This window comes from Contarinia nasturtii, unplaced genomic scaffold (assembly GCF_009176525.2).
Source record: "Contarinia nasturtii isolate CC-2019 unplaced genomic scaffold, AAFC_CNas_1.1 Cnas_scaffold_1240, whole genome shotgun sequence".
NCBI classification, from domain to species: Eukaryota; Metazoa; Arthropoda; class Insecta; order Diptera; family Cecidomyiidae; genus Contarinia; species Contarinia nasturtii.
Window position 1 is genome coordinate 2,799,599 of NW_022198581.1, and position 22,449 is coordinate 2,822,047.

The window sequence follows — 22,449 nt, forward strand, 5'->3', positions numbered from 1 at the left end:
ACAACGTTTATTACTTATTACAAAGTTTTGCTCCTTTTTATCATTTTATTGTGCAATATTCATTGCTTATCAATGCTGAGACTTGTATGGTTTCCGTCATTAATGAAAATACCACTATCACCAAAAAATGAGCTCAAGCTCTCGGAATTCGTCGTTATATTTTTAATAAATGATATAATTGCAGCGAAAAAAGTGATTTCATTATTATCAAACCAATGACCGGTTTCTTTATTTCATATTTCGGCAATAAAATTTTAATTTTTTCCATTAATGTATTAAAGATGCCAAAAATGCTAAAATAAATCGGGTTCCTTTTGTCTGCTTCTGATAAAATCATAAACTGTTTCTTGTCTTGATCACAACAAATCTAATATCGAAAATGTTATGAAAAAAACCCATTTGATTTCACTGCTTGCACGTTTGTGTGGCGATGCGCATTTAAATATTGAGAAGGTCACGTACACGATTAAGCACTAAAACAAAAGCGAAACATTTGTTCATTTAGAATCCATTAAAAAAACACGCCGATTGACATTTACGACGCGCCGTGTTGCATTGCTGCTCAATTAGATGAGGAAGTTGTCATCATTATTATATTGTATTGTTTTTTTTTTTTAAATATTCACCATGAACACGTAAACATTTCAGTTTATTTCCGAGCGCGTTCAACTTAAAGTAACATTAGCACACGGGCGCGATTATTTTACATGATTCATGTACGATTTGGATTGAAGAGCAAACATTACAGTATTATTATTGTATACAAACGAGTAAATATGAATTTTTTTTTTATCATTTCTGTCATCGTTTTCAATATTTTTCATTGAACAATTTTCGGTTTTTCCCACTTTACATTGTGATGCGGCTATGTTTACTATTTGTATCAACAGGTTAAACTATGTACGCTTTTTTGATGGACAAATATTTGATGCGTGTATGCAAACAATGGTTTGACCCACTACGAATTTTGGCGCACGAAGATGAATGAAATTTATACACGAACACACACACAAAATTATTTTTTCCATAACATTGAAATTGAAAGATCAACAGTTCCTACACATTATTTGCTTTCGTTCAGTGAACGAGACCGAATGAAAAAATGAAAACAACAAAATTCACTAATTATATTACAATCAATTTGTACATCGAGTTGTTCTCCGAAATCTATTTCAATTCTATGAATCGATTGTTTGTTTGAAAATCGATTGCAAGGTCTCAAGATCGTCTTTAACGTATTTGTGATCGCTTGGCCTTGGAACTCTTCAAGAGAAAAATGATTGAATTTAGTGGTAGTGAGAAAAAGCAAAAACAATGACAGTTGCAGAAAGAAAGTAGAAAAATGCATTGAATTCAAGTGTTTTTCTTGTGATTCTCATTAGGTCAAGTATTCCATGATAGCAATCACTTTTTTTATCCAAAATATACGAGCACGCACTATCAGCACTGCGTTATGGTTATATTTTGTAATAAAAACGTCTTGCGATAACTGTCATCCTTGTACTGAATTTTATGCTTACACTAACAATTGTGATAACTGTGAAATTCTAGAGCGTATGCAATAAATTATTTTGAATCGAAAAAAGACGAGAGGAAAAGGAAATAGTATATACGATATACATAAATGTAAATAATACAATACAATTAAACACAAAGCGTTCGCGTTTGGTTGTCGCGTGAATATCAATAAAATAAATTCACGTTGCGCATAGACGGAGCGTTTAGTGTTGAATTAGTTGACAAACTGTACACATCTACTCTTTCATTCGTTTATAAATTGCGTGACTCAATAGCAACCAGTGGCCATCACAATGAATTCAAAAACAGTGTTGATCGTCGGTTGTTTCGTTTTATTGTTGAGCGATCAAGTTATTGGTACAGATGAAAATTTACCAAAATTATACGAAGAAATCGGTTGCACAAAAATTAACAACTCTAATCCAACAAGGTGAGCTGCTTTTGTGTATCGCAATGCTAATGAACCGTTTTTTTTTCATAAAGAAGTTAAGAGACATCAAATATAATTAATTTTTTTTTTCATTATAATTTCATTTATTTGTTTTAATCCAAAGTTTTGAGTGTCCAGATCTTACGACCTATTCAACGGATAAGTGCTATTTAAAGGGAAAAACGTTTAATGTAAATGACGACATTGATGAAAGTGTTGTGCCTAATTGTAGAGCGGCTTGCAAATGTGTTCAAAATGGTAATGAAACTGCTTACATTAATTGCGCCAATGTTGAATGCCCAGAAGATTTGGGCGGCCGAGACTGGTCTTGCGTATCGCAATATGATAATTTGACACAATGTTGTCGTAGTCGTGAAGTTTGCGGTGAGAAATGTTTTATTTTTGTTTGAATTCACTTTTTTTTTTAAATTGTCATAAATTTATTCATTTTTATCTTCGTTTTTTTAAAGATAAAGCCAAAATCGGCGCAATTCACAAGTGCGAATTTGGAGGAAAATCATACCACATTGGTGAACGCATTTATCCAGATGATTTATGCTATGAATGCCTTTGTGCCGAAGACTTTAACAGCAAAACTCCAATTGCCGACAATCCACATTGCGCCAAAATTGATTGTGGCATTGAGCTTAAACTTAAACAATTACAAGAGGGATGCATTCCGGTTTACTATAAAACACCCACATGCTGTCCAATTGAATACAAGTGTCGTACGTATTTTTCAATATCAGTGCCAAAATATCTTGACTGACTATGCACACAAAAAACACCTAACCTCAATGTGAGACGATTTGACATGAAATTCAGTTTATCCGAAGTCTCATTTATTTTTGGATACATTTTAGTAAACAATTTTTTTTTTCAATATTTTTGTGCATTATACGGAGTCTCCGAGAGTTTCATATAAGCATGCCATGTAGTAGCAGAAAAGACAGTTGAAAATACGGAAAAAAATTGACTAAAATCTTCTGAACTTCACTCAGTGGCTCAGCCTTTTTGGCCTCAAATTGAGCGAATAGCTAGTCAGTCAAGATACTTTCTTTTCATCTTAAAGATTTTACAGAAAATAAATCTCGATTTTATTTCTAAACAGCCTCAAAAGACGATGCCATCGAAAGTTCAGCTGCCGATGAAAAGTCAACCTGTAAATTTGGTGATCTTACATTGAAGCATGGCGAAAAAATTAAAACTGAAGACAAATGCTTGAAATGCGAATGCAAAACACCACCATACATTACATGCATCAAAACAGATAGTTGTTAATTTTTTCCATAGTCAATTTACTTAAACTACTAAATATATTAGAAAAAAAGTATTAAAAAATGTTTGCAAACTTTACCGCACATTTATTTCTTAGCTTATTTACAAAACAAAAAAAACTTCATAATACTAAAAAAACGCATTTATTAAATTTCAAGTTTTATTGGCGGAGCTTAAGACTAAATGAATACAATTGGTTGTCGATGCAGACATCGAAAAAAAATATTTTTTTGGCAAACATTTATTATTCCATTGATTTTTTCGTGTAATTTCTACGTAGATTTGGTAGTAAAACCCTAACCACGTCTCTTCGTGGTCCACGAATCGTGGATGCCTAATATTTGCCAATCTTTATGTAAAACCCAAACCCATTTTCTTGGGTTCTTAATATTTGCCAATCTTTACGTAAAATTGTCTTTAGTCGATTCACCGTAAATATTGAGCCGGCTTTTAAAGTGAACGATTTCAATGAGTTGAATTTAGATAAAAAACAGTTGACATGTTCAATGGGGAAATTATAATATTGTCCAAAGTCTATTACTTTTATCAATGGCAATACTTCTGGAATTTTCAGCATCAGCTTCATATCAAAATGTTCACCTTCATTTACATGTGTTCTGCCAAGAATCAATTCGGTAATACTTGAATTTCTTGAGAGAAAATCGATAAATTCGGAATTCAAATGACAAGATGTTTTCAAATAAAATACTTCTAGTTGTTCACATGACAACGGAATTGACGGTAGATTTTTTCTTGAGCCGTAAGTTTCAAATGTAATATTTTTCGTACTCAGATGAATAATATCATTTTTGTAATCATCACTTAATTGAACATGATCCATGTAATAGAAAAAGATTCTCAAACTGTTAAGTTGTTTTAATTGTTGACCAATAGCTTTGAGAATAAAACCATCAACATTGAAACTTATGTCTAAACTCTGTATTTGTGGATTCATACGTAAAAAAGTTGCAATTGAATTCTTTCCACTTCTTCTAACTTTTTCATAATTCATTTTAATTTCCAGCCTTGTCAACTGAGGGAATTGAGGTATGATACAACCAGGGCTTATCAAATGTTCAGGATACACTTTCAAATTAGTCAACATCGGAAACAAGCGAACAAACTCTTTCAATTCGACATTCTCATCGCTGCTTAGTTTAATGGTTTTTACTTTTGGAAATGTTTTTTTTGCCGTAATCATTTTGAAATCTTTCTTCGAGATAACTCCAAACTTCAGCTTGGTCACTGATTCTGTTGACAAATATTTGTGAATGTATCGATTCATTTCTTTCTGTCGCTTTGCAGACTCGCTTATGTCAACCTCATCATAAAATATTGAACCATGGTCATAGTGTACACCAAAATCAGTAATTAAATGTCCAAAACAGCGAAGTGACCGGAGCGATATTATCATATTTAAAATAGATATCTTACCATCTGGAAAAAAATAAAGAGGATCATCATATTCATCGCGTGGTGTAAAAACTTCCAAATCAGCAATTTTGAAACGTAATTTCCCATAATTTTGCGAAAATGTCAAATCAATAGCTGGTTTTAGTTTCTTATTTGCATTGGCAAGACTCAAAAGATCATGGAACTCCAAATATTTGAAAATATTTTCGAGGCAATCAATATTCAAATTGATGAGTCTCATTTTATTATCATTATTTGTTGTGTCTTCATTGTTAATTCTCCGACGCTTGGGATGCTGTTCATTTCGGTGTTGAACCCTTTTATTTGACATTTTTTCAATATTCGAACCTCCCTTTTTTGGTAACCTATCAAAAATTTTAAATAAAATTTAAATTAAATATCTTCAAAATGTTATCATCTCAAAAAGTTAAGTTAATAATTTACCTTGTTTTGTTTTTCTTCGATCGTGTCTTCATTTTTTTTAGAGATGTTTTACTTTCAAATGATTTCGAAAATGGTAAATGAAAAAGCTGTTGATGAATCTTTCACGCTTGAAACACAACTGACTGACTCGTATTGAATCGACTTGTTCGTATACGTATTTTTGTTTTCACAAAATGACCTGAAATAACACTACGAAACCGAAAAATTCCCGAAACCGAAAGACAAAATGTCATTAAAATTGAGTCCAGGTGTCATTCACTAATAAGTTTCTGTTAGAAGGTAGTTATGTTTGCTATCAAAAAGAATTATTCACGGGAAATTGTAATGAACCCTTTGTCAACTATTCGGGTCATAAAAAACTTAAACAATAATCTTTCTATTTATTTTTTTGTTTTGCTAAAAAAAAATTGCCCAGTTTGTGCTTGAGATCTTAGAAATGTGGGACAGAAATATAATTCTTATTCAAGTTTTAAAAAAAGAAAGTAATTTATATAGAAAATATGCTTTTGTTTTGTAAAGCCAACTCGCCTATCACCATTGTCAATAGATTTAATTTTCATTTACCAAATATAACAACATTTCGGTTTCGAAACACGGTATAAATGTGTGTTGGTAAAATATTCAGTTTGTTGAACTAAAGACAATATATGTATGAAAATGTATTGGATATTTAAGTGATGCATTTTTCTTTTCATCGTTATTACAATAGATTCGAAAGTGAAGTTGATTTTTTTTAATTTATTTTTTCTGTCGATGAAATAACGAATAGCCAAGAAACTGTAAACTGCCAAAACATAACGATATCCAGCTACAACTAAAGCGTTTGCTGTACATCGTTCGATATTTTCGATTTTCTTCTTGCATTATTTTGCATTATATTTCTTAATGATTCATTTGAAGTTTATGCTTGAAGACACGCATTATTGTTTTGATGTACACGTGATCGATGGACTCTCACAAATGCTCAGAAAATGAAGACAAAGTATTGAATTGAGTAAAATGATTTGAAGGAAACCTAGATCTCTAGTAAATATATTTCTATAAATCATTACTGATGATGATTCATTAGGGAAACAATTGAAGCATAAGCAACACACTCAGATGTTGATGAACTCCATCTGAAATATGGATGCGAAATTTTACCCAAATCATTTTGAAAACATTTCTTTCTTCGTGATTCCGAACGGTTTCAAGTGAAAAATCTTTGGAAAAATGACAACGCAATAAATGTGCCATTTTTTCATGATTTTATTTTTCAATCGTTTAAAATTACATTAAAATTGAATATTTAGAGAGCATAAAAATAAAGTTGGTCAATGGTATCGATAAAATGCATAAAAAGGTACGATAACAAAAAGAAACGAAGGGTTACAACCTTTGAACATTTTCAAAGTCGTGTAAAACAATTCGGTAAAATCGATTTGAACTTGAGTTTGAAAAACTTTTACTTGGTCATTTTTTGAATGCGCAAAATTTGTGCAAAACATGATGCGCCATTGAATGAGTATACCAATGCGTTATAGATACTTGAATTGTATTGCCGAAAAATCTGGATGACATTATTCGCAAATTTACAAGAAAAACCAAATGACATTATTCGTGTACAACTGTTGGTTGGTTACATTATGACAAACTAGTCTAGATAGTCTGTGAAGCGAATAAATAATAAAAATGTGTGCTTTGTGAAAAGATCGTTTATCCAAATTGTAACAAAATCAATATGCTTGAAATGTGGCATTTGCCAGGTGAATAGAAAAAAAAGAGCCAAGCATTAAACGCTTTGACAATGACACATAAATCGCAATTGTTCACGGTATTGCTTGTGTGTAACAATTTTTCTTTTGCTGCATGCTTTCATATATTTTTTTTTGTTTATTTCCACTGATTTATTAGTTGGCTTGTAAATATGGTAGTTGTACATTTTAAATCAAGATACTAACAGGAAAAGCGTCATGATTTGTATCTTTTGTGTCAAAATGAAGTATTAACATTCGCAAATACGATAAAATCGATGGTGAAAATTGATGATGTGATTTATCTATTGGAAATCCCCAGCATGCTCACGCACGCACTCACATTCACAATTAGCTATAGAACTGGCACACAAATAGATCAAAATAGCAACAACAAATGATTCGTCATACGATGGGCAAGCACACATTATGAAATATGGTTAATTCACTTAATGATTTAATGATTAAATAACTTTGTTCATTGAACGGCTTTTATACGATTAGGTTTTTGCTCTGTTTTCATACTCATTTTTTTTTTCGCTTTCTATCGCACGCGCTGTACAAATTAAATGTGTACGATGCATATGAATCAATTACCTTTTTTTTCTATTCACAGAATAAATGAGATGAGCAAACCATTGAGATTTTGCAATAGATTTTCAAATTGGGCACATTAATTTTTCATTCGAATTGTTTAGTTTTTTTTATCAGTTTTCTTCTGTAATCATTCACACGATCTCTGTACAAATCGAAGTGTTAAATTGTGCCAAACGGATATGAAAGCTTAGTTTGCGCTTAGAACTTCAACTGATCAGAACAGAACACATCGACTTCAAAAAATTTGCACTCGCAATTGTTGGTTGAATTAAATTGAAAATAAGTGGATCTTATATTTCCAGTGATCGAAAACAAAAATTCATCAATTTAAAAACATCTTTTAAACTGGTTTCGGTGTAAATATTGTCTCTTTCATACGTCGCAATTGTACGCGTTTGTTTATTTACCTGACGATATTAATATATTCGAACAAATCGAATTGCTTGTGATGTGAGTATTAAGTGAACATATCGAATGACGAACATTTCATTTTGATTGAAAGAATTTTATTGATTGATGTAAAATTTTGAATTACAGAAAATGCTTCGATTCATAAATGTACTCCTGCTTTCATTGTTATCAAATGGCTGGTTGCCAATAGTTAATGCGCAAATGGTTTTTCCCGAACCGGTAATGGCGAATGGTTCGCAACGTATGTCATCGACATTTCTTCTTTAAAACATTCAAGTATTGGCTCGTTTTCGTTTATTCTTATGTGTGATATTGGTGCTTTTTTCGACTCTAGTTTCACGTTCTGGATTTCCATTGCTGTCGGCATTTCCAATCTACAATCCATTTCAAGCTGTAGTTCCAGGCCAATTGGTTACACCACCAACATATGCAGGTGCCGTGCAAACGTGTATTTGTGTACCGACAGGACAATGTACTGGAACAATCGTGCCATCAACACCAGTCGATGGATCCGGCCTTATTGATATTCGAATCGTGAATAATGTAAAAATAATTGATTTGAATATTTTTTCATCAAGACATTGAAGTTGCATTATTTTTCTTTTTTTGGTAGCCCACGCCAAGTCCAGCTGTTCCAACGGCACCATGTTATGCTGGTTTGCAACGTTGTTGTTTTTCCGGGCCCTATCGGTGTGGCGTAAGATATCCGCCGGTAGCTGGTAGTCCAGCGGCTGGACCAGGCCAGGCACAATACGGCAAATATCCGTGGCAAGCAGTTTTGCTCGGCACTGGCGACGTTTATCAAGGTTCAGGTGTTCTAATTGATGCACTCAACGTTCTTACTGTGGCTCATAAAGTTGCCAATTATTCGTGAGTACATGTTTTTTTTCGATTTTAAACATGAACAATTTCTTCGTATTACAAAATTATGGAACGAAGGAAAGAACAAACAAAGAAAAAGCGAAATTTATTCGATGGTTTATAAAATTTTAGAGCGGTTCCAAATCAATTGCGTGTACGAATGGGTGAATGGAATGCGGCCGGCGATACTGAACCATTGCCAGCTCAAGAATTTGTGGTGTCCAAAATATTTGTTCATCCCAGTTTCAATCCAACGAATTTGATGAACGATGTAGCCATCTTACGACTCACCGTTGCAGTTCCATTGGGTCAATTGCCCACAATTACAACAGCTTGCTTACCTATTTCATCATATGTTGGCACACGGTGAGCTAAAATTTAATTGAAATTATTTTTTTTTTTTCCTTTTAAATAATAAATCATTTTGGGAAACGACGCATTTTCAGATGTTGGGTCAGTGGTTGGGGTAAAAATGATTTTAACGGCGTCTATCAAACCATTCAAAAAGAAGTTGACGTTCCGATTTTGGATGCAGCAAAGTGTCAAAGTGCATTAGCAGCAACGCGATTAGGAAGCGCATTTGTTTTTGATGGAAATAGTTTTATTTGTGCCGGCGGTGAACAAGGGAAAGATGCTTGTACTGTAAATATAAACGCCTCGAGTTATGTATGAATGATTTTATTTTATTAAGTAATATGACATTTTTTTTAATGACAGGGCGATGGTGGTTCTCCTTTGGTATGCGAATTAAATGGGCAAAATTTTGTGGCTGGTTTATCTGCATGGGGTATCGGTTGTGCCACGTCAAACGTACCAGGCGTCTATGTCAATATCAAGACATATACACCATTCATTCAGTCCAGCATTCAGTCTTCATAAGCTTCATTTAAACTGTTTCACACCACTTCTACCATTTGATGAACAATAATCGTTTTTTGCCTTTTAAAAATTGTTTTATTTGTAATAAATATATAAAATAAATACGAAACAAAGAAATAACAATTAAAATTTAAATTTAAAATGAATAAATAGAATCGTTGAAGTCGACATCGTTTAGAATTGAAGATTTTTTCTTCGTCGAACGACCGCATTCTCGTCATAATCTTCAACGTCATCATAGCCGCCAGTATCGATTTCAGCATCGGTTCCTGGTTTTACGAAAGCCGAATCCTCTGGCCGAACAATCTTTACACCTTTGTCGCCAATTCGCATGCAATCAAACGATCTATTGCAGAATTTAAAGATGATAAACTTGAACAAATGAAATTTAGATAATAATACAAACATCTTGGCCTACCGATTGAATATTTCCGATTCTTGGACGAATGCTGACATTTCCATGCATACATGCATATTTCGTCCGATAAAATGAAGATCATAGAATGAGGCGCACACTTTAATGAATGAAAAACGTGGCATACGCACACAAACTGGTGGCGGATTACGTCCGGTCACTCGATTCTTGTACAAAACGGCATTGTTCATGATCATTTTGAATTCGAATGAAAAATCATCCGGATGATATGTGATGTTCATGCAACCCAATTGGCGTAGCGCCGAGAATAGCATGCCCGTACAACATCCACACACGCCTTTTTGGCATTCACACGGTCGTCTAAATGCGGATGCTAAAGATGCAAACAGATTAGCGGGCAGACCAACTTGTTTAAGGAGTGCTTGACGTGATTGTGCTGACATATTTAGTTCATCGTAGTGCTCATTATTACCTGTTTGTGTTTATATATACAAATGCGTGAGAGTCGATTTTTTTTTTTTTCGTTCTTTTTTTACTTATTTCATTTTTTTTTTTTTTTTTCATTTTCGTTCAGTCAACGTATTGTTATTAAATTAGCACCGTTAAGCGAAGCGATAAAAATGAATGTGTTTAGTAATTTATGCAATCAATATGTGATCGCCGAAATGCATGAAAGAGAAATGGCAAATACAAATTGAAAAAAAAAGACTATCAGTTTCTATGCATTTAATGCTAGTGTGTTATGTTTCTTTTAATGGTTAGCTTATGAATAGAAATTATGACATTTTTGGGTGTCATCGATGAATAAACAAATAGGCGCGTGCGCGCACAACTCTATTGAAACCAAGTGATAATATGAATATAGAGGCAAAATAAAGAGATGAAGAAAAGTGAAACCTGGTGCATTTGTTGTATTTTGTTGGGCTTTTTCAATGAGCTCCGTTAAATCGATATCTTCATCGGTAATCGCAAAGTAAGTTGTCGTTTCTTCCGGTTCAGCCGTTGAATTTGAGAATGGTGTTATCTTTAAAATGGTCTACACACATATATGAATTATTATTTATATTTTTTTTTTCGGTTTTAATGAATTTTGAACACATTTTTGTTTTTGGTTGTTCGACGTTTGAAATGTATGAAAAACTCACTTCGTAATGGCTATCGGTGGTATTTTGACTGGATATCAATGTTGGATCCACGAGAATGGCTGGCGTTCCAATGGTCGATTCAATGTTTGTCGCAGCAACAGTTGTATTCAAAACAATTGGATCACCACCTACAACTCCCAAACCGAAAGTAAACACGAATAAAGCGCACAAAAACATGATTTGATATCTTGAAATATATTATTGCATACGCGCGCAATCAAACAAAATTGAATTTTTCTTTTCTTTTATTATTCAATATAAAATCCACACATAATTTCGTTTTCTTTGCCCGAAAAATAGTTCGCTTTTAAACCGTATCACACCTAACAGCAACGAAAACCACAATTTTCGAACGATACAAATAGCAAGACACAAGTTAACACAGTTGTGACTTGAACGATTGCTTTACCAAAACTGTGACGGCTTGCGCTCATCGTCTCGCGATCTCCACAGATTTTTTGACGATGATGAAGCAGAAGAAAGTGATCAGCTGTTCACTGCTACAGAAATTCGGTGAACGAGTTATGAGCGCGCGATATATCGACACCAAACCACAAATCTACGCACGACAATTAGCGAGAGTGAGAAATAAAATCAAACCAAGCCACACAGCAAATGAAAACAATTGTGCAGCCGATTACCGATTGCTACCGTTGCCACTTCTAGTGTTGCTGCTACTGCTGCTTTTTTTGTATTTGAAATGTTTATGTCTCTGAATTTCGTCACTTGAATAAAAATTTCTCTACTGACTTGGTCGATTTTTCAACATTGTTTGGCATTAATGCTCGCGTTGTTGTTGTATATGCTTTTTGTTGTTATGGCGGTGATGTCGTTTTTTTTTTCGTGTATTTTTTGAATCTCATAAAATCAAATGGAGAAAAAGTATTTGTATCTTTTGTATGTGTGTCTCTCTGTGTGTAGAAACAATGAATAAATCGTGCATGAGTGCGAGCACATGTGAACGAAAATGCATTTGCTATCGACAAAACAACACCGGAGGTATTGTTTTGACGTGTTTTCACATAGCGCGCGTGTTTGAAAATGCGCCTTTGGCTCGTTCGCGATGAAAAGAGATACCCAAAAGCCGACGAGAAAAAATTACCATTTCAAATTGTTGTTTTTTTAAAGAGCTGAAGAACATTTCCATTTGCCGTCATTTCTATTCACGCATTTTTGCAGCCCATTGCGAGCTTAAAGAAGCTACAACAGATATAACTTAAACCTTGCTCGATTAGCTCAAGCGAAACCACTTAAATACATGATCTTAACCTTATGACTAATGATAGAAATTGCTTGCGTATTTTTTAATTTCTTGTACATACACACACACATACACGTATTCATATATTCATTCATTGCAGCGGGAGTACAATTGAAATTGGTACGGTATAGGCTTAAGCGTAACATTTTTTTTATTTTCGTATCTCATATTCGCACTGCAACAATAATGGTGTTGAAAAAAAAAGTGAGAATAATGAACAAAAATGCAGAAGAAGGTGCTTTTATAAATAGCTATTTGCCGGAGAAATTATTGTTTTACTCGGTTTTACTTAACGTTTGTTTTTTTTCTCTCTCTCCTTTGTTTCACATCAGAAAGAAATGCCAGCGAAGAATGTTTCCAAAATTTCAACGTTTTTTTCTGCATCGCGGAAAAATGTAATACCAACGAAAACAAACTTAATTATTTATTCGATGTAAGTTATAGTCTAAAAGCCGAATGAAAACAAACAAACAAATTAGACAGTCCCGGAATAATAATGCTCAAAAGTATCTTAATTTGCTACACAATTATGTGTACAAAAGCGAAATTAATCCGGAAAACAGATCGTTTTTTTTGTCTGCTTCTTCTTTCGTTTGCCTCTCGCATCTTTTCTTGCATAGTGACCATGCAAAATTGGAAATTGGCTTTTCGAAATTTGGCACTTTTCTTACTCGGAAGCAAATTATTCAATAGAGTTGAATGTGACTGTTGACTTGTTGAGTCCGAAAATAAAAACGCAATAAAAAATTATATATCGTTTTTTTTTCTCGCTACTTTCACTTTCTTCACCAAAAACTAGCGACACGAGATCACACGCCCAATGAAGAAAGAAGAGAAAAAAAACACAACACGAACGAAAAGATGAAGTACGGTGCTAAAACGGAACGAAAGGAAAAAGATATATTTATAAAAATCAAAGCAAATATAAAGAAAAATAAATAAATGGAAATGAAAAATCATGTAGTGCAATTGCGGTACGCCGTTTTTGGAGTAATGATGTTAAAATGTAACACGATAAACGCCACACGTTAGAAAAAATCATTATCGGTTCATTGAATATGAAGCCATACTTAGAGAATTTTTGATCGTATTTTTTACGTTGTCATTTTACCGTTTTCCATATTCTAGGTCTCTCTCTTCCGGTGACAATTAAGTTTAAGTGTTTTTTCCCTCGAATTTCGATCACAAATTTTCGCATAATTATTCTTCCGTTAATTTATTTCTTTTGCCTTCATTCTCTAACTTTTTTTTCGTCAATTCGGACTTCTCGTTATTGAACTGCCGCAAAATTTCTATATATATTAATTCTATAGCTTTGCGAAGAAAGCAAAACAATCTACTAAAATACGTAAGTCGGTCAATAAAACAATTAGAATGGCAATCGAGTCGATTGTCTGTTTGAAAGAAAAATTGAAATCGCGAAATATCCGTTGGCTGAACGATGCAAAATTATCATTGTTTTATTGATGTTCATTTTGTTCCCCATTCAGCTCACGTGATATGCAATGCGTCGGTGGCCTTTGCTCTCCCGCCTTTTATGCTACTCATTTTGAAAAAATAAGTTTCTCATTAAAATCATTGGTATCAAATCGAATTGGAAATGTTACATCTTTTTTTGGGAAAAAAACCGAAAAAATGATCCATTTCTTTTTATAGTTGTGGGTTCGATATTGTTTTTCGTCACAAAAAAACGTAAATAATATGTGTCACGACATGCATCCCAGTCTGAGCGTATCGTTTGATAGCCGTATTATTGAATGAATTTTGCATCACTGTACTTGGCAGTCATATGACTCAAGAGTCATATGATTACAATTTTAATCAACTTAATCATTTTTTTCTATTTGGCCATGCTTTGCGCACTTTTCGTGAATCAGTTCTAGATTCAGTCTCAACAGAGATTTACAACTTTGTATTGAGTTGTAATACATAAAAAGCAAGGCTTTAAAAGGATTGAAATTTTAAAAAGCAAACATCGACAATTTCATGAAGCAACATATTGCCTTCTTAGTGAAATAAAACATTGTTAAGATTAAACAACAACGTATATTTACAAGTTGATAATCAATATTCTTCGCATATGCAAGCTGTTACTCTAACAAGACGTTTACATTCACCACAACAATTTAATGAATCGAGAGGAGCATCTGAAGTCATTCATACGAAAAAGCAGCAGTTTTTTTCGACTTAAATAAGGAATTTAGGAGAGATCGACATATCATAGAAGATGCAGAGAAAACCGCTCGAAAGTAAACGATTTAAATCTAGTTGCAGAATTCAATTATTCAGACTGTTTTTTTAGTGTTTAATAGTGTTCATGTTTCTCATAATGTAATAAATAGATTTTTTTGCATTATTTTTCAGTTGTTCCATTGTTAAAAGAAGATCGTTTGGGCGTTGATTATGATTCTACATTAACAATACCAGCTGCCGAAATGGTAAATGAATAGCAAAAATTCCCATAAATCGCGAAGATTTTGACGAAATATATTTCAGACGAACAGATGTGAACGAAGTGATTTGCCATATCCAAAAGCGGTGTTCTTTGTGTTATTATCTAAGTTTTTTGAAGCGTTTGCCGCAAATGGTGTAAGAAGTATGTAGTTTTCCATCAACTAATAATTAAAAATTCTAAACTCTTTTCAATTCACATTTCACACAGCCATACTCGGGATGTATTTAAGTGATTCGCTTGGCTTAAGTCAGGATTCATCCACAACATATTTTCATATTTTCAATTTTTTCGGCCAATTTTGTCCGATTTTTGGCGCAATACTAGCCGACAACTACTTGGGCAACGTAAAAACAATATTCTACATGTTCTTTATTTATGCCTTTGGTTGGATTGGTATAATAATATTAACATTACCTTTTTCACATGCATCCGTTCCAATTCTGTAAGCGTTTTTTACTTTCACATTATTTTGACATTAGAATCAATTATCTTTTTCTTTATCTTCAGACCGTTGGTGATTTTTTCGTTGATATTAATCGGAATCGGGAATGGAAGTATGCGAGCTTGTGTCACATCGTTGGGCGGTTCACAGTTTGAGTTGCCTGAACAATCGAAATGTTTAGATCGATACTTTTCTCATTACTATTTTGTTTATACGTTTGGAATATTGTTGTCGAAAGTTATACCGCCAGAAATTCGAAAATATGTTCATTGCTTTGATGAAAAAGAATGTTATACCGCTGTGTTTGGTGCGCTTGCAGTGATTTTTGTGGCCGCTTGGGGTAAATTTGGTTTTTACCGATCTTTTATTTTTCATCAAATAATCACATTTTTTATATTTTTTTACAAAGTCGTCTTTTTGTTGGGAATGTTCATGTATAAAGACGAAAATGTGGCAGCACCAAAAAGTAATATTTTGTTTAAAGTCATTGCTTGCACATGCACTGGCATCAAATACAAGCTAAGAAATATACGAAATCATGACTGGTTTGATGGTTCGATGAAAAACTATTCAGCAAATTTTGTGCAAGATGTGTGCGTCGTTTGGAAGGCAAGTGGATAACGGACCTCATTCAACATTTTGATATTAAAATATCTGGTGATTTTTTTTTTTTGCAGGTGTTAAAACTATTTATACCATTGCCAATGTATTGGGCACTGTACACACAAATCGATTCAAATTGGACATTCCAGTCTGAGAAATTGAATAGAGTGGTCTATGGCTTTTCTATTGAACCAGATCAAGCAAAAGCAGTAGCCCCATTACTGCTTCTACTGTTAATACCGTTCTGGGAGAAGCTCATCGTTCCAGTATTACGACTTAAAATTACACCTTTAGAGAGCATTGCAATGGGAGGCATTAGCGCTGCTCTTTCATTCGCTTGTGCAGCAATTTTGGAATTTTTTATTGAATATCGTACGGCAACACACAGTGATCAACTGTCAATATTCTGGCAATTACCGCAATTTATTTTATTGATGTTTGGCGAAGTGTGGCTCTCAATCCCTGGATTAAATTTTGCATTCATACAATCGCCGCCAAGCATGCGATCCGTCATGACAGCCGCATGGTTCTGCAATAGTAAACTTCTTTTTCTTTAATTTTTTTGTTTATTTTTAAATAAATATAATTTTTTTTTTCAGATGCTTTTGGGAATTTAATTGTGATTGCCATCACCGAATGGCACCCATTCGAATTAGATAGCAATGAATACTTGTTATATGCATACCTCATGATTGGAGCGATTTTTATTTTTTGTTTACTCGCACGAAACTATCGATATACAAATTATGGCGAAAAAGTGAACAGTGATGCAAATCAGAATATTTTGACGCTTCAACGTCAAAATAGCACAACTTCATTTCAAGAAGATTATATTTATTGAGAAAAAAAACTTCCACAAAAATTAAGTCGCATTATTTATTTAACAAAGATTTCATCATAAATAAAGATATGATTTGTGTAATTTATCAACATGTTTTTTTTTTGAAAAGAATCTATGTTGTGTACGATGCACCGGCGTCGAATGACAAGAGCATTACTTTACTCACAGTCACATGACTTATAATCAAATCTACTTTTTTCGGTTTTTTGAAGGCCATTTCTTTCTCTTTTCGCTTTCATCTCTTTCTCTTTTCTTCTTGCTTTGTTTACATCGATCATTCTTAACGATGCTAACGCCAAGCATGTGGTCACTGATATTGTTTTACTTAATGGCACTTTTTCTCAAACACACCGAGGAAAAATGGAAAATGATCTTACAATAAAGCGGTTGAATTTTTTGTTTCGCTATCCTATTGCTGTCGTGACGCACTGTTATTAATCTGTATCACAAACAAAAATAACGAGTCTATTTATTACGCCACCGCTCCCATTGAGATATGGGCATTATCACATCTGATATGGATTTTTTTTATCAGAGACATTTGTGATAGATTAAAAGTTCAGTTTTAAAAACATTAAACTGTAAACAAAACCGAAAATTGTCTATTATATATGCGCTCAACCATCGATTTGGTGCAATGTACATCTAATGTCTAAGTTTTTGGTGTCGAGTTCATACTGCCGTTGTATTTTGCCTGCTAACATTGTCGAAAACAAAATAGATAGTTTCAATAAAACTTATCGCTGACAATCTTACTGCAAACAATATTTTTCTGATGACAAATTGTTATTGTGACGAGCACATTTGAACAAGCGAGCGAGAAAGAGCGCAAGCAACAACATTGAATGTTTTAATTAATGTGATTAAATTTTGAAATTAAACAGATTGTTTTGTTTGGATCAAAATCTTCTAATCTAATGAAGATCGTGTTCTACATTCGTATAAAAAGTGTCCTTGTGACAGAGAACTTCAACTTTTATCAACGTCGCGTTTGAACAATAAACAAAACACGCGCATTGTTGTTTGACATTTCATTCACACTGAACATTCGAAAGAAAGCCACCAGTCAAACAGTCACATTCACTTAATTACAATTTTGACTACACGGTTCACTCGTTTCAATAAGTTTGTGCAACTTTGTTGTACATGTCATCGAAACCCTATCTATTTAAATCTCAAAAATATATTTTTTTTTTTGCGGCCGGTGTGCGATAAGTGACTTACTACATAACACATAAATTACACACATATCTAGTATGATAAACATTTATTACGTTTTAGTTTAAGTTTAGAAAAAAGATTAGTTTCGTCAATTTAGAATTATCATAAAAACCGTGTCGATCGTTTAAAATGGGAAAGAAACTGTACGAAGGTGAGAAAACTGCATTCAATTTCAAAGTTCATGAATTCGTCGCGTTCAATTCACTTTTGTTTGCGAAATTATATCTTTTGTTTACAATTGAGTCATTCAATTGATTAATCACTTATGGAAAATTACATCCGCGTAATGTCAAAAATAATTAATGAACGAACGCAATATTGAATTTGATAACAAGCTGCTTCGGTGGTGCAATGAATTCGGCATTTTTTTGTGTCGATTTAAACATGTTTTGATTAAGCAATAACACATTATTAAATGATTCTATTTAAAACTTAAAAAAAAACAACAATTTTCAGCTGTTCCCATATTAAATGATGAGAAATCGAAAAACGATTATGGATCGACATCCGCTGCCAATTCATATCTGGTGAAAAATTATAATTATAGTTGCAAAAAAAAAAAATCATTTCTGATGTTGTGATATTATTTTCTTTAGCCGAAAAACCAAATAAAAAGTAATCAGTTATCATATCCAAGAGCTGTGATATTTGTGCTATTGTCAAAGTTTTTTGAAGCATTCGCTGCAAATGGTGTTAGAAGTAAGTGCATTTTTTTATTTTTATTTCGTCCAGTCACCGTTATTTTAAAAAATCTTATTCTTTTCTTTTGATATTCGACGTAGCTGTGCTTGCGTTGTACTTGCGCGATTCGTTGGATTTTAGTGTGGAATCGTCAATGACATTTTATCACATTTTCAATTTTTTTAGTCAATTCTGTCCGGTTTTTGGTGCCATTTTGGCAGACAGCTATTTGGGCAACGTAAAAACCATATTTTATATATTTTTTCTATATGCAATCGGCTGGATTGGCATGGTGATTTTGACGCTTCCACTTCAAATCGGATCAATTTCGTAAGATAACACAATACCATATTGCATTCAAGTCGTTTTTTTTTGTGTGCTCAAGATGTCATCAAACTGTTATAACAAAAAAAAACAATACTCCTCTTGCAGAGCGCTGATAATTACATCATTGATATTGATTGCAATTGGAAATGGTGGGATACGAGCTTGTGTCACATCTTTGGGCGGTTCACAGTTTGAGTTGCCCAGCCAGTCAAAACAATTGGATCAATATTTTTCCAATTATTATTTTATCTATACGCTCGGCATTTTGGTGGCCAAAATTATTCCGCCAGAAATTCGTGCACAAACAACATGCTTTGGACAAAATGAATGCTACACCGCTGTTTTCGGTGCACTTGGAGCCATGTTTTTGGTGGCATGGAGTAAGTACTAAATTAAAATATTATCAATTATTTAACAAGTATTTATTCATTTTTTTTTGTTCGAAGTTATCTTCATGTTTGGGATGTTTTTATACAAAGATGAAAAAATCGGCGAATCGAAGAGTAATATTTTGTTTCAAGTGATTGGTTGCTTTTATTATGGTGTAAAACATAAATTTAGAAAACGACACGATATAAGATCAATGCATAGTTCATGGACCGATGGTGCTATGGACAAGTATCCCGAACATTTTGTACTTGATCTGTGTGCCGCACTAAAGGTAATTTTTTTTCTTCGATCTTTTCTTTTTTTTGATGAGCCCAAAATAAAAAAAGATTCCAAACATTTCAGGTGTTAAAATTATTTCTTCCATTGCCAATGTACTTTGCATTGTTTGGACAAATCGATTCTAGCTGGACGTTTCAGTCGAGTCAATTGAATACAACCGTATTCGGCTATCGTATTGAAGCTGATCAGGCAAAAGCAGCCGGAGCATTGTTGGGTTTGATTTTAATACCATTTTGGCAACATATTGTTATTCCAGCATTGTTGATGTACAATATTAAAATATCACCACTGCAAAGTATTGCGATGGGTGGATTTGCTGCGTTCACATCATTTTTCTGTGCGGCAATTTTACAAATAAACATTGAAGATCGCATTGCGACACACAGCGCAGAATTGTCAGTATTGTGGCAATTTCCACAATTTCTTTTGATGATGTTGGCCGTTGTATGGCTCGAAATACCTGGTTTGGCATTTTCATTTACACAATCACCGTCTTCGATGCGCTCACTAATGATGGCCGCATGGTTCTGTAATAGCGCATTTGGTAATGTGATTGTGATAGCTATCACGGAATTGCGACCATTTAACTTAGCGAGCAGTGGATACTTTTTGTATGCATTTTTGATGCTTGTTGCAATTCTTGTATTCAGCTGGCTTGCAAATGCCTATCAGTATACAGATTATGAAAGTTGTATTGATAACAATGACAATCTAATACGACGACGATCCAGCAACAATGTACCATATTCAGCGATTTCATCACAGGATGGATTGGATCTTATTTTTTAAGAGAACAAAAAAGAATTGTATTCAGTTTGTACATTAAAAACTCATGTAACTTCATTCGCTTATGCTAAGTCTATTTCGAAGATTTTCAATAAAAAAAAACAACAAAATTGTCCACTTCTATTGTGATAAAATCTTAAAAAAATATTCAACTTCAAGTAAACAGTCATCATCTAAATCAGTACAGTGCACTGCATTTTTGATAACATTTACACCAAACTGCGCTCGCAGTGTTTTCGGACGGATTTCTCGGGCAATTTCCTGCAAAAAATTTACAACATTTTTTTAAATATTTTCTTTTAATCAAAAAGATTTTTTTTTTGCATTTACCGGATCAAATGGGCCACATAGCTGTCGAAACGATTGATATGGAGATTCATTTGGATTGGAACAACCAATTTCCAAGGCAATAAATGGCCCACTAGACAATTCAGTTACCATTTGCTGTAAATGAACCGAATAATTAAATAAGAACGTTTTTCTTTATTTGCGTGTTTAATCAATTCATACCAAATAGTCGGGCAATACACCATTGTATACTTCATAGAATTCTTCACAATTTTGACGGCCCAAATTGAACATTTTCATTCCTTTGATTACGAATCCACAATTTGTTATATTTAATAAGATGTCACCGCATTTTCCATCGAGCATTGCATGCGGTTTTATTAGGCACAATGTTGAATTTTCAAATGATTTACATAAATTCAGTTTATTTGCGTGCGATGAATTGGTGAAAAAGAAATCACATACCTTCAAAGAGATATCAACAACATCAATGTAATTCAAAGGATCTTTTTTCATACCGATACTCACTTTGGTTATGTCTTCAATACAGTTTGGATGAATAACTGCATCAGTCATTGCACCATTTCCATAATTTAGACCAGCCGTACATTCATCATTCGATTGTTTCTCGGGACCTTTTGGAAAATTGTCAAAGTTTCATTGAAATCCAATTAAAGCAGGAAAGAAACTCACCTGCAATTAATTGTCTTAAGCGATCGAATGCATTAATTCCTGTTACAATGAAAGCGACCATTGGACCCGTGCACATATCTTCGATGCCAAAACCGAATATGTCGGTCAATTCACTACAATCCTGCCGTGTCAATTCGTACATGGCACAATTTGCAATCGAATATCCATTATTGCAGAGAATTTTAAAAATTTCACCTAATTTTGATAAATACTTGGTTGGTATCATTCCAAATGCCCTAAAAATCGGATAAGGTTAGAATCGTGTGTTTCAGTTGGAGCAGTAGAATTTCAACTTACCTTTGCCGTTGATTTGTCAATTTCCTTCGAGTAGATTCGTCTTCATATTTTGTTACAACAACTTGTCGTCCGAATATATTTAATTTAGCGCCGATATAGAGATTTTTTTCGTTTATATCTGGCACACAAACTCGCTTTAAAAACGTTTTATTCTTTTGACGATCGAACTGAAATGGATTTCGGTTAAATGTGAATTGAATGTGGAACAACTGGCACTTACCATTTCAATGGTTTTATCATATGGAAAATAGTTGAGTAAAAATTGTCGCATTAACCCAGCCTCTTTTTGGAACCACTCAACAGCAAACGATAGACGTTCATGTACAATATTCTCCTGTAAATAAAGAAAACTGAATAAAAATCACGATGATCACTTTGATGAGCCATACCATTTTTTTTTTATCTTTTTCTTTCTATTTTTCGAGATAATGTCTTCCAATGTCCCTTTTTCAATTCATTCAAGCGAAAATCTAAATTATTTATTTTTCAATTTTACTTTTAATATTATTATTATTTTCGATTGTTTGGATCGTTTATCGACATTCAAAAAGTAAACAACATTTTAGCTTGTAAATTGCCTAGCAACTATGACATTTGCCATCGAATTCGTTTCGATGATAATAGATGGCGTTGCCGGAATACCTAGAGTTGCCGGAATACTTTTGCAATTAAGTACAAAAACTTGCGAAAAGCGCGCTGAGACATATGCATATTAGTCAGCTGACCATGAAATTAGAATCGTGAATAAAACGAAATGAAAATGAGTTAAATTTAGTTTTGAATAAACCCCAAAATAAATA

General features: G+C 33.4%; 6 protein-coding genes across 7 annotated transcripts; 3 read left to right on the forward strand and 3 right to left on the reverse strand.

Moving 5' to 3' along the window:
* The first annotated feature begins 1,706 nt into the window (after positions 1 to 1,706).
* LOC116345227 lies at positions 1,707 to 3,309 on the forward strand. Its single transcript, XM_031774431.1, has 4 exons — positions 1,707 to 1,948; positions 2,073 to 2,332; positions 2,419 to 2,676; positions 3,060 to 3,309. Exons 1-4 carry the CDS (start codon positions 1,812 to 1,814, stop codon positions 3,227 to 3,229), a joined length of 825 nt encoding a protein of 274 aa, XP_031630291.1. The 5' UTR covers positions 1,707 to 1,811; the 3' UTR covers positions 3,230 to 3,309.
* A 161-nt stretch (positions 3,310 to 3,470) lies between these two features.
* Positions 3,471 to 5,286, reverse strand: LOC116345067. Its single transcript, XM_031774113.1, has 3 exons — positions 5,084 to 5,286; positions 3,768 to 5,004; positions 3,471 to 3,560 (listed from the first exon to the last, which is right to left on the reverse strand). Exons 1-3 carry the CDS (start codon positions 5,113 to 5,115, stop codon positions 3,471 to 3,473), a joined length of 1,359 nt encoding a protein of 452 aa, XP_031629973.1. The 5' UTR covers positions 5,116 to 5,286.
* A 2,350-nt stretch (positions 5,287 to 7,636) lies between these two features.
* LOC116345088 (phenoloxidase-activating factor 2-like) lies at positions 7,637 to 9,684 on the forward strand. Its single transcript, XM_031774140.1, has 7 exons — positions 7,637 to 7,863; positions 7,951 to 8,065; positions 8,159 to 8,367; positions 8,438 to 8,694; positions 8,818 to 9,051; positions 9,132 to 9,327; positions 9,403 to 9,684. Exons 2-7 carry the CDS (start codon positions 7,954 to 7,956, stop codon positions 9,562 to 9,564), a joined length of 1,170 nt encoding a protein of 389 aa, XP_031630000.1. The 5' UTR covers positions 7,637 to 7,863; positions 7,951 to 7,953; the 3' UTR covers positions 9,565 to 9,684.
* LOC116345091 lies at positions 9,653 to 16,375 on the reverse strand. 2 transcript variants are annotated; one of them, XM_031774143.1, is made up of 5 exons: positions 16,264 to 16,375; positions 11,086 to 11,213; positions 10,838 to 10,976; positions 9,983 to 10,313; positions 9,653 to 9,910 (listed from the first exon to the last, which is right to left on the reverse strand). In XM_031774143.1, the coding sequence occupies exons 1-5, from the start codon at positions 16,358 to 16,360 to the stop codon at positions 9,739 to 9,741; spliced, it is 867 nt and encodes a 288-aa protein (XP_031630003.1). In that variant the 5' UTR covers positions 16,361 to 16,375; the 3' UTR covers positions 9,653 to 9,738. The 2 variants fall into 2 exon arrangements, with proteins under 2 accessions (XP_031630003.1, XP_031630002.1); XM_031774142.1 differs by having other exon boundaries at positions 9,665 to 9,910; positions 9,983 to 10,412.
* Positions 16,376 to 17,528: 1,153 nt separating this feature from the next.
* LOC116345087 (peptide transporter family 1-like) lies at positions 17,529 to 20,481 on the forward strand. Its single transcript, XM_031774139.1, has 8 exons — positions 17,529 to 17,546; positions 17,969 to 18,059; positions 18,365 to 18,435; positions 18,505 to 18,607; positions 18,691 to 18,919; positions 19,022 to 19,296; positions 19,363 to 19,577; positions 19,649 to 20,481. Exons 2-8 carry the CDS (start codon positions 18,038 to 18,040, stop codon positions 20,372 to 20,374), a joined length of 1,641 nt encoding a protein of 546 aa, XP_031629999.1. The 5' UTR covers positions 17,529 to 17,546; positions 17,969 to 18,037; the 3' UTR covers positions 20,375 to 20,481.
* Positions 20,395 to 22,239, reverse strand: LOC116345089 (nucleoside diphosphate kinase 7). Its single transcript, XM_031774141.1, has 8 exons — positions 22,039 to 22,239; positions 21,870 to 21,983; positions 21,650 to 21,816; positions 21,353 to 21,588; positions 21,188 to 21,294; positions 20,882 to 21,124; positions 20,702 to 20,815; positions 20,395 to 20,632 (listed from the first exon to the last, which is right to left on the reverse strand). Exons 1-8 carry the CDS (start codon positions 22,039 to 22,041, stop codon positions 20,492 to 20,494), a joined length of 1,125 nt encoding a protein of 374 aa, XP_031630001.1. The 5' UTR covers positions 22,042 to 22,239; the 3' UTR covers positions 20,395 to 20,491.
* Between the last annotated feature and the right edge of the window lie 210 nt (positions 22,240 to 22,449).

Excerpts from the sequence above, each read along its gene's own strand:
- LOC116345227 (XM_031774431.1), top strand. The coding sequence starts at position 1,812 with ATGAATTCAAAAACAGTGTTGATCGTCGGTTGTTTCGTTTTATTGTTG. Across the intron at positions 1,949-2,072 it reads AACAACTCTAATCCAACAAG|TTTTGAGTGTCCAGATCTTA; the intron begins GTGAGCTGCTTT and ends TTTAATCCAAAG. Across the intron at positions 2,677-3,059 it reads TCCAATTGAATACAAGTGTC|CCTCAAAAGACGATGCCATC; the intron begins GTACGTATTTTT and ends ATTTCTAAACAG.
- LOC116345067 (XM_031774113.1), bottom strand. The coding sequence starts at position 5,115 with ATGAAGACACGATCGAAGAAAAACAAAACAAG. Across the intron at positions 5,005-5,083 it reads TCGAAGAAAAACAAAACAAG|GTTACCAAAAAAGGGAGGTT; the intron begins GTAAATTATTAA and ends AATTTTTGATAG. Across the intron at positions 3,561-3,767 it reads AAGTATTGCCATTGATAAAA|GCATCCACGATTCGTGGACC; the intron begins GTAATAGACTTT and ends GGCAAATATTAG.
- LOC116345088 (XM_031774140.1), top strand. The coding sequence starts at position 7,954 with ATGCTTCGATTCATAAATGTACTCCTGCTTTCATTGTTATCAAATGGC. Across the intron at positions 8,695-8,817 it reads CATAAAGTTGCCAATTATTC|AGCGGTTCCAAATCAATTGC; the intron begins GTGAGTACATGT and ends ATAAAATTTTAG. Across the intron at positions 9,052-9,131 it reads TCATCATATGTTGGCACACG|ATGTTGGGTCAGTGGTTGGG; the intron begins GTGAGCTAAAAT and ends ACGCATTTTCAG.
- LOC116345091 (XM_031774142.1), bottom strand. The coding sequence starts at position 16,360 with ATGACGGATCGCATGCTTGGCGGCGATTGTATGAATGCAAAATTTAAT. Across the intron at positions 11,214-16,263 it reads CATCAATAAAATAAATTGCG|GTGGTGATCCAATTGTTTTG; the intron begins GTAATTGCCAGA and ends TGGGAGTTGTAG. Across the intron at positions 10,977-11,085 it reads CCACCGATAGCCATTACGAA|ACCATTTTAAAGATAACACC; the intron begins GTGAGTTTTTCA and ends ATATGTGTGTAG.
- LOC116345087 (XM_031774139.1), top strand. The coding sequence starts at position 18,038 with ATGGGAAAGAAACTGTACGAAG. Across the intron at positions 18,436-18,504 it reads CCGCTGCCAATTCATATCTG|CCGAAAAACCAAATAAAAAG; the intron begins GTGAAAAATTAT and ends TATTTTCTTTAG. Across the intron at positions 18,920-19,021 it reads CTTCAAATCGGATCAATTTC|AGCGCTGATAATTACATCAT; the intron begins GTAAGATAACAC and ends CTCCTCTTGCAG.
- LOC116345089 (XM_031774141.1), bottom strand. Across the intron at positions 21,295-21,352 it reads CTTAAGACAATTAATTGCAG|GTCCCGAGAAACAATCGAAT; the intron begins GTGAGTTTCTTT and ends ATTTTCCAAAAG. Across the intron at positions 21,125-21,187 it reads GTATTGAAGACATAACCAAA|GTATGTGATTTCTTTTTCAC; the intron begins GTGAGTATCGGT and ends ATCTCTTTGAAG.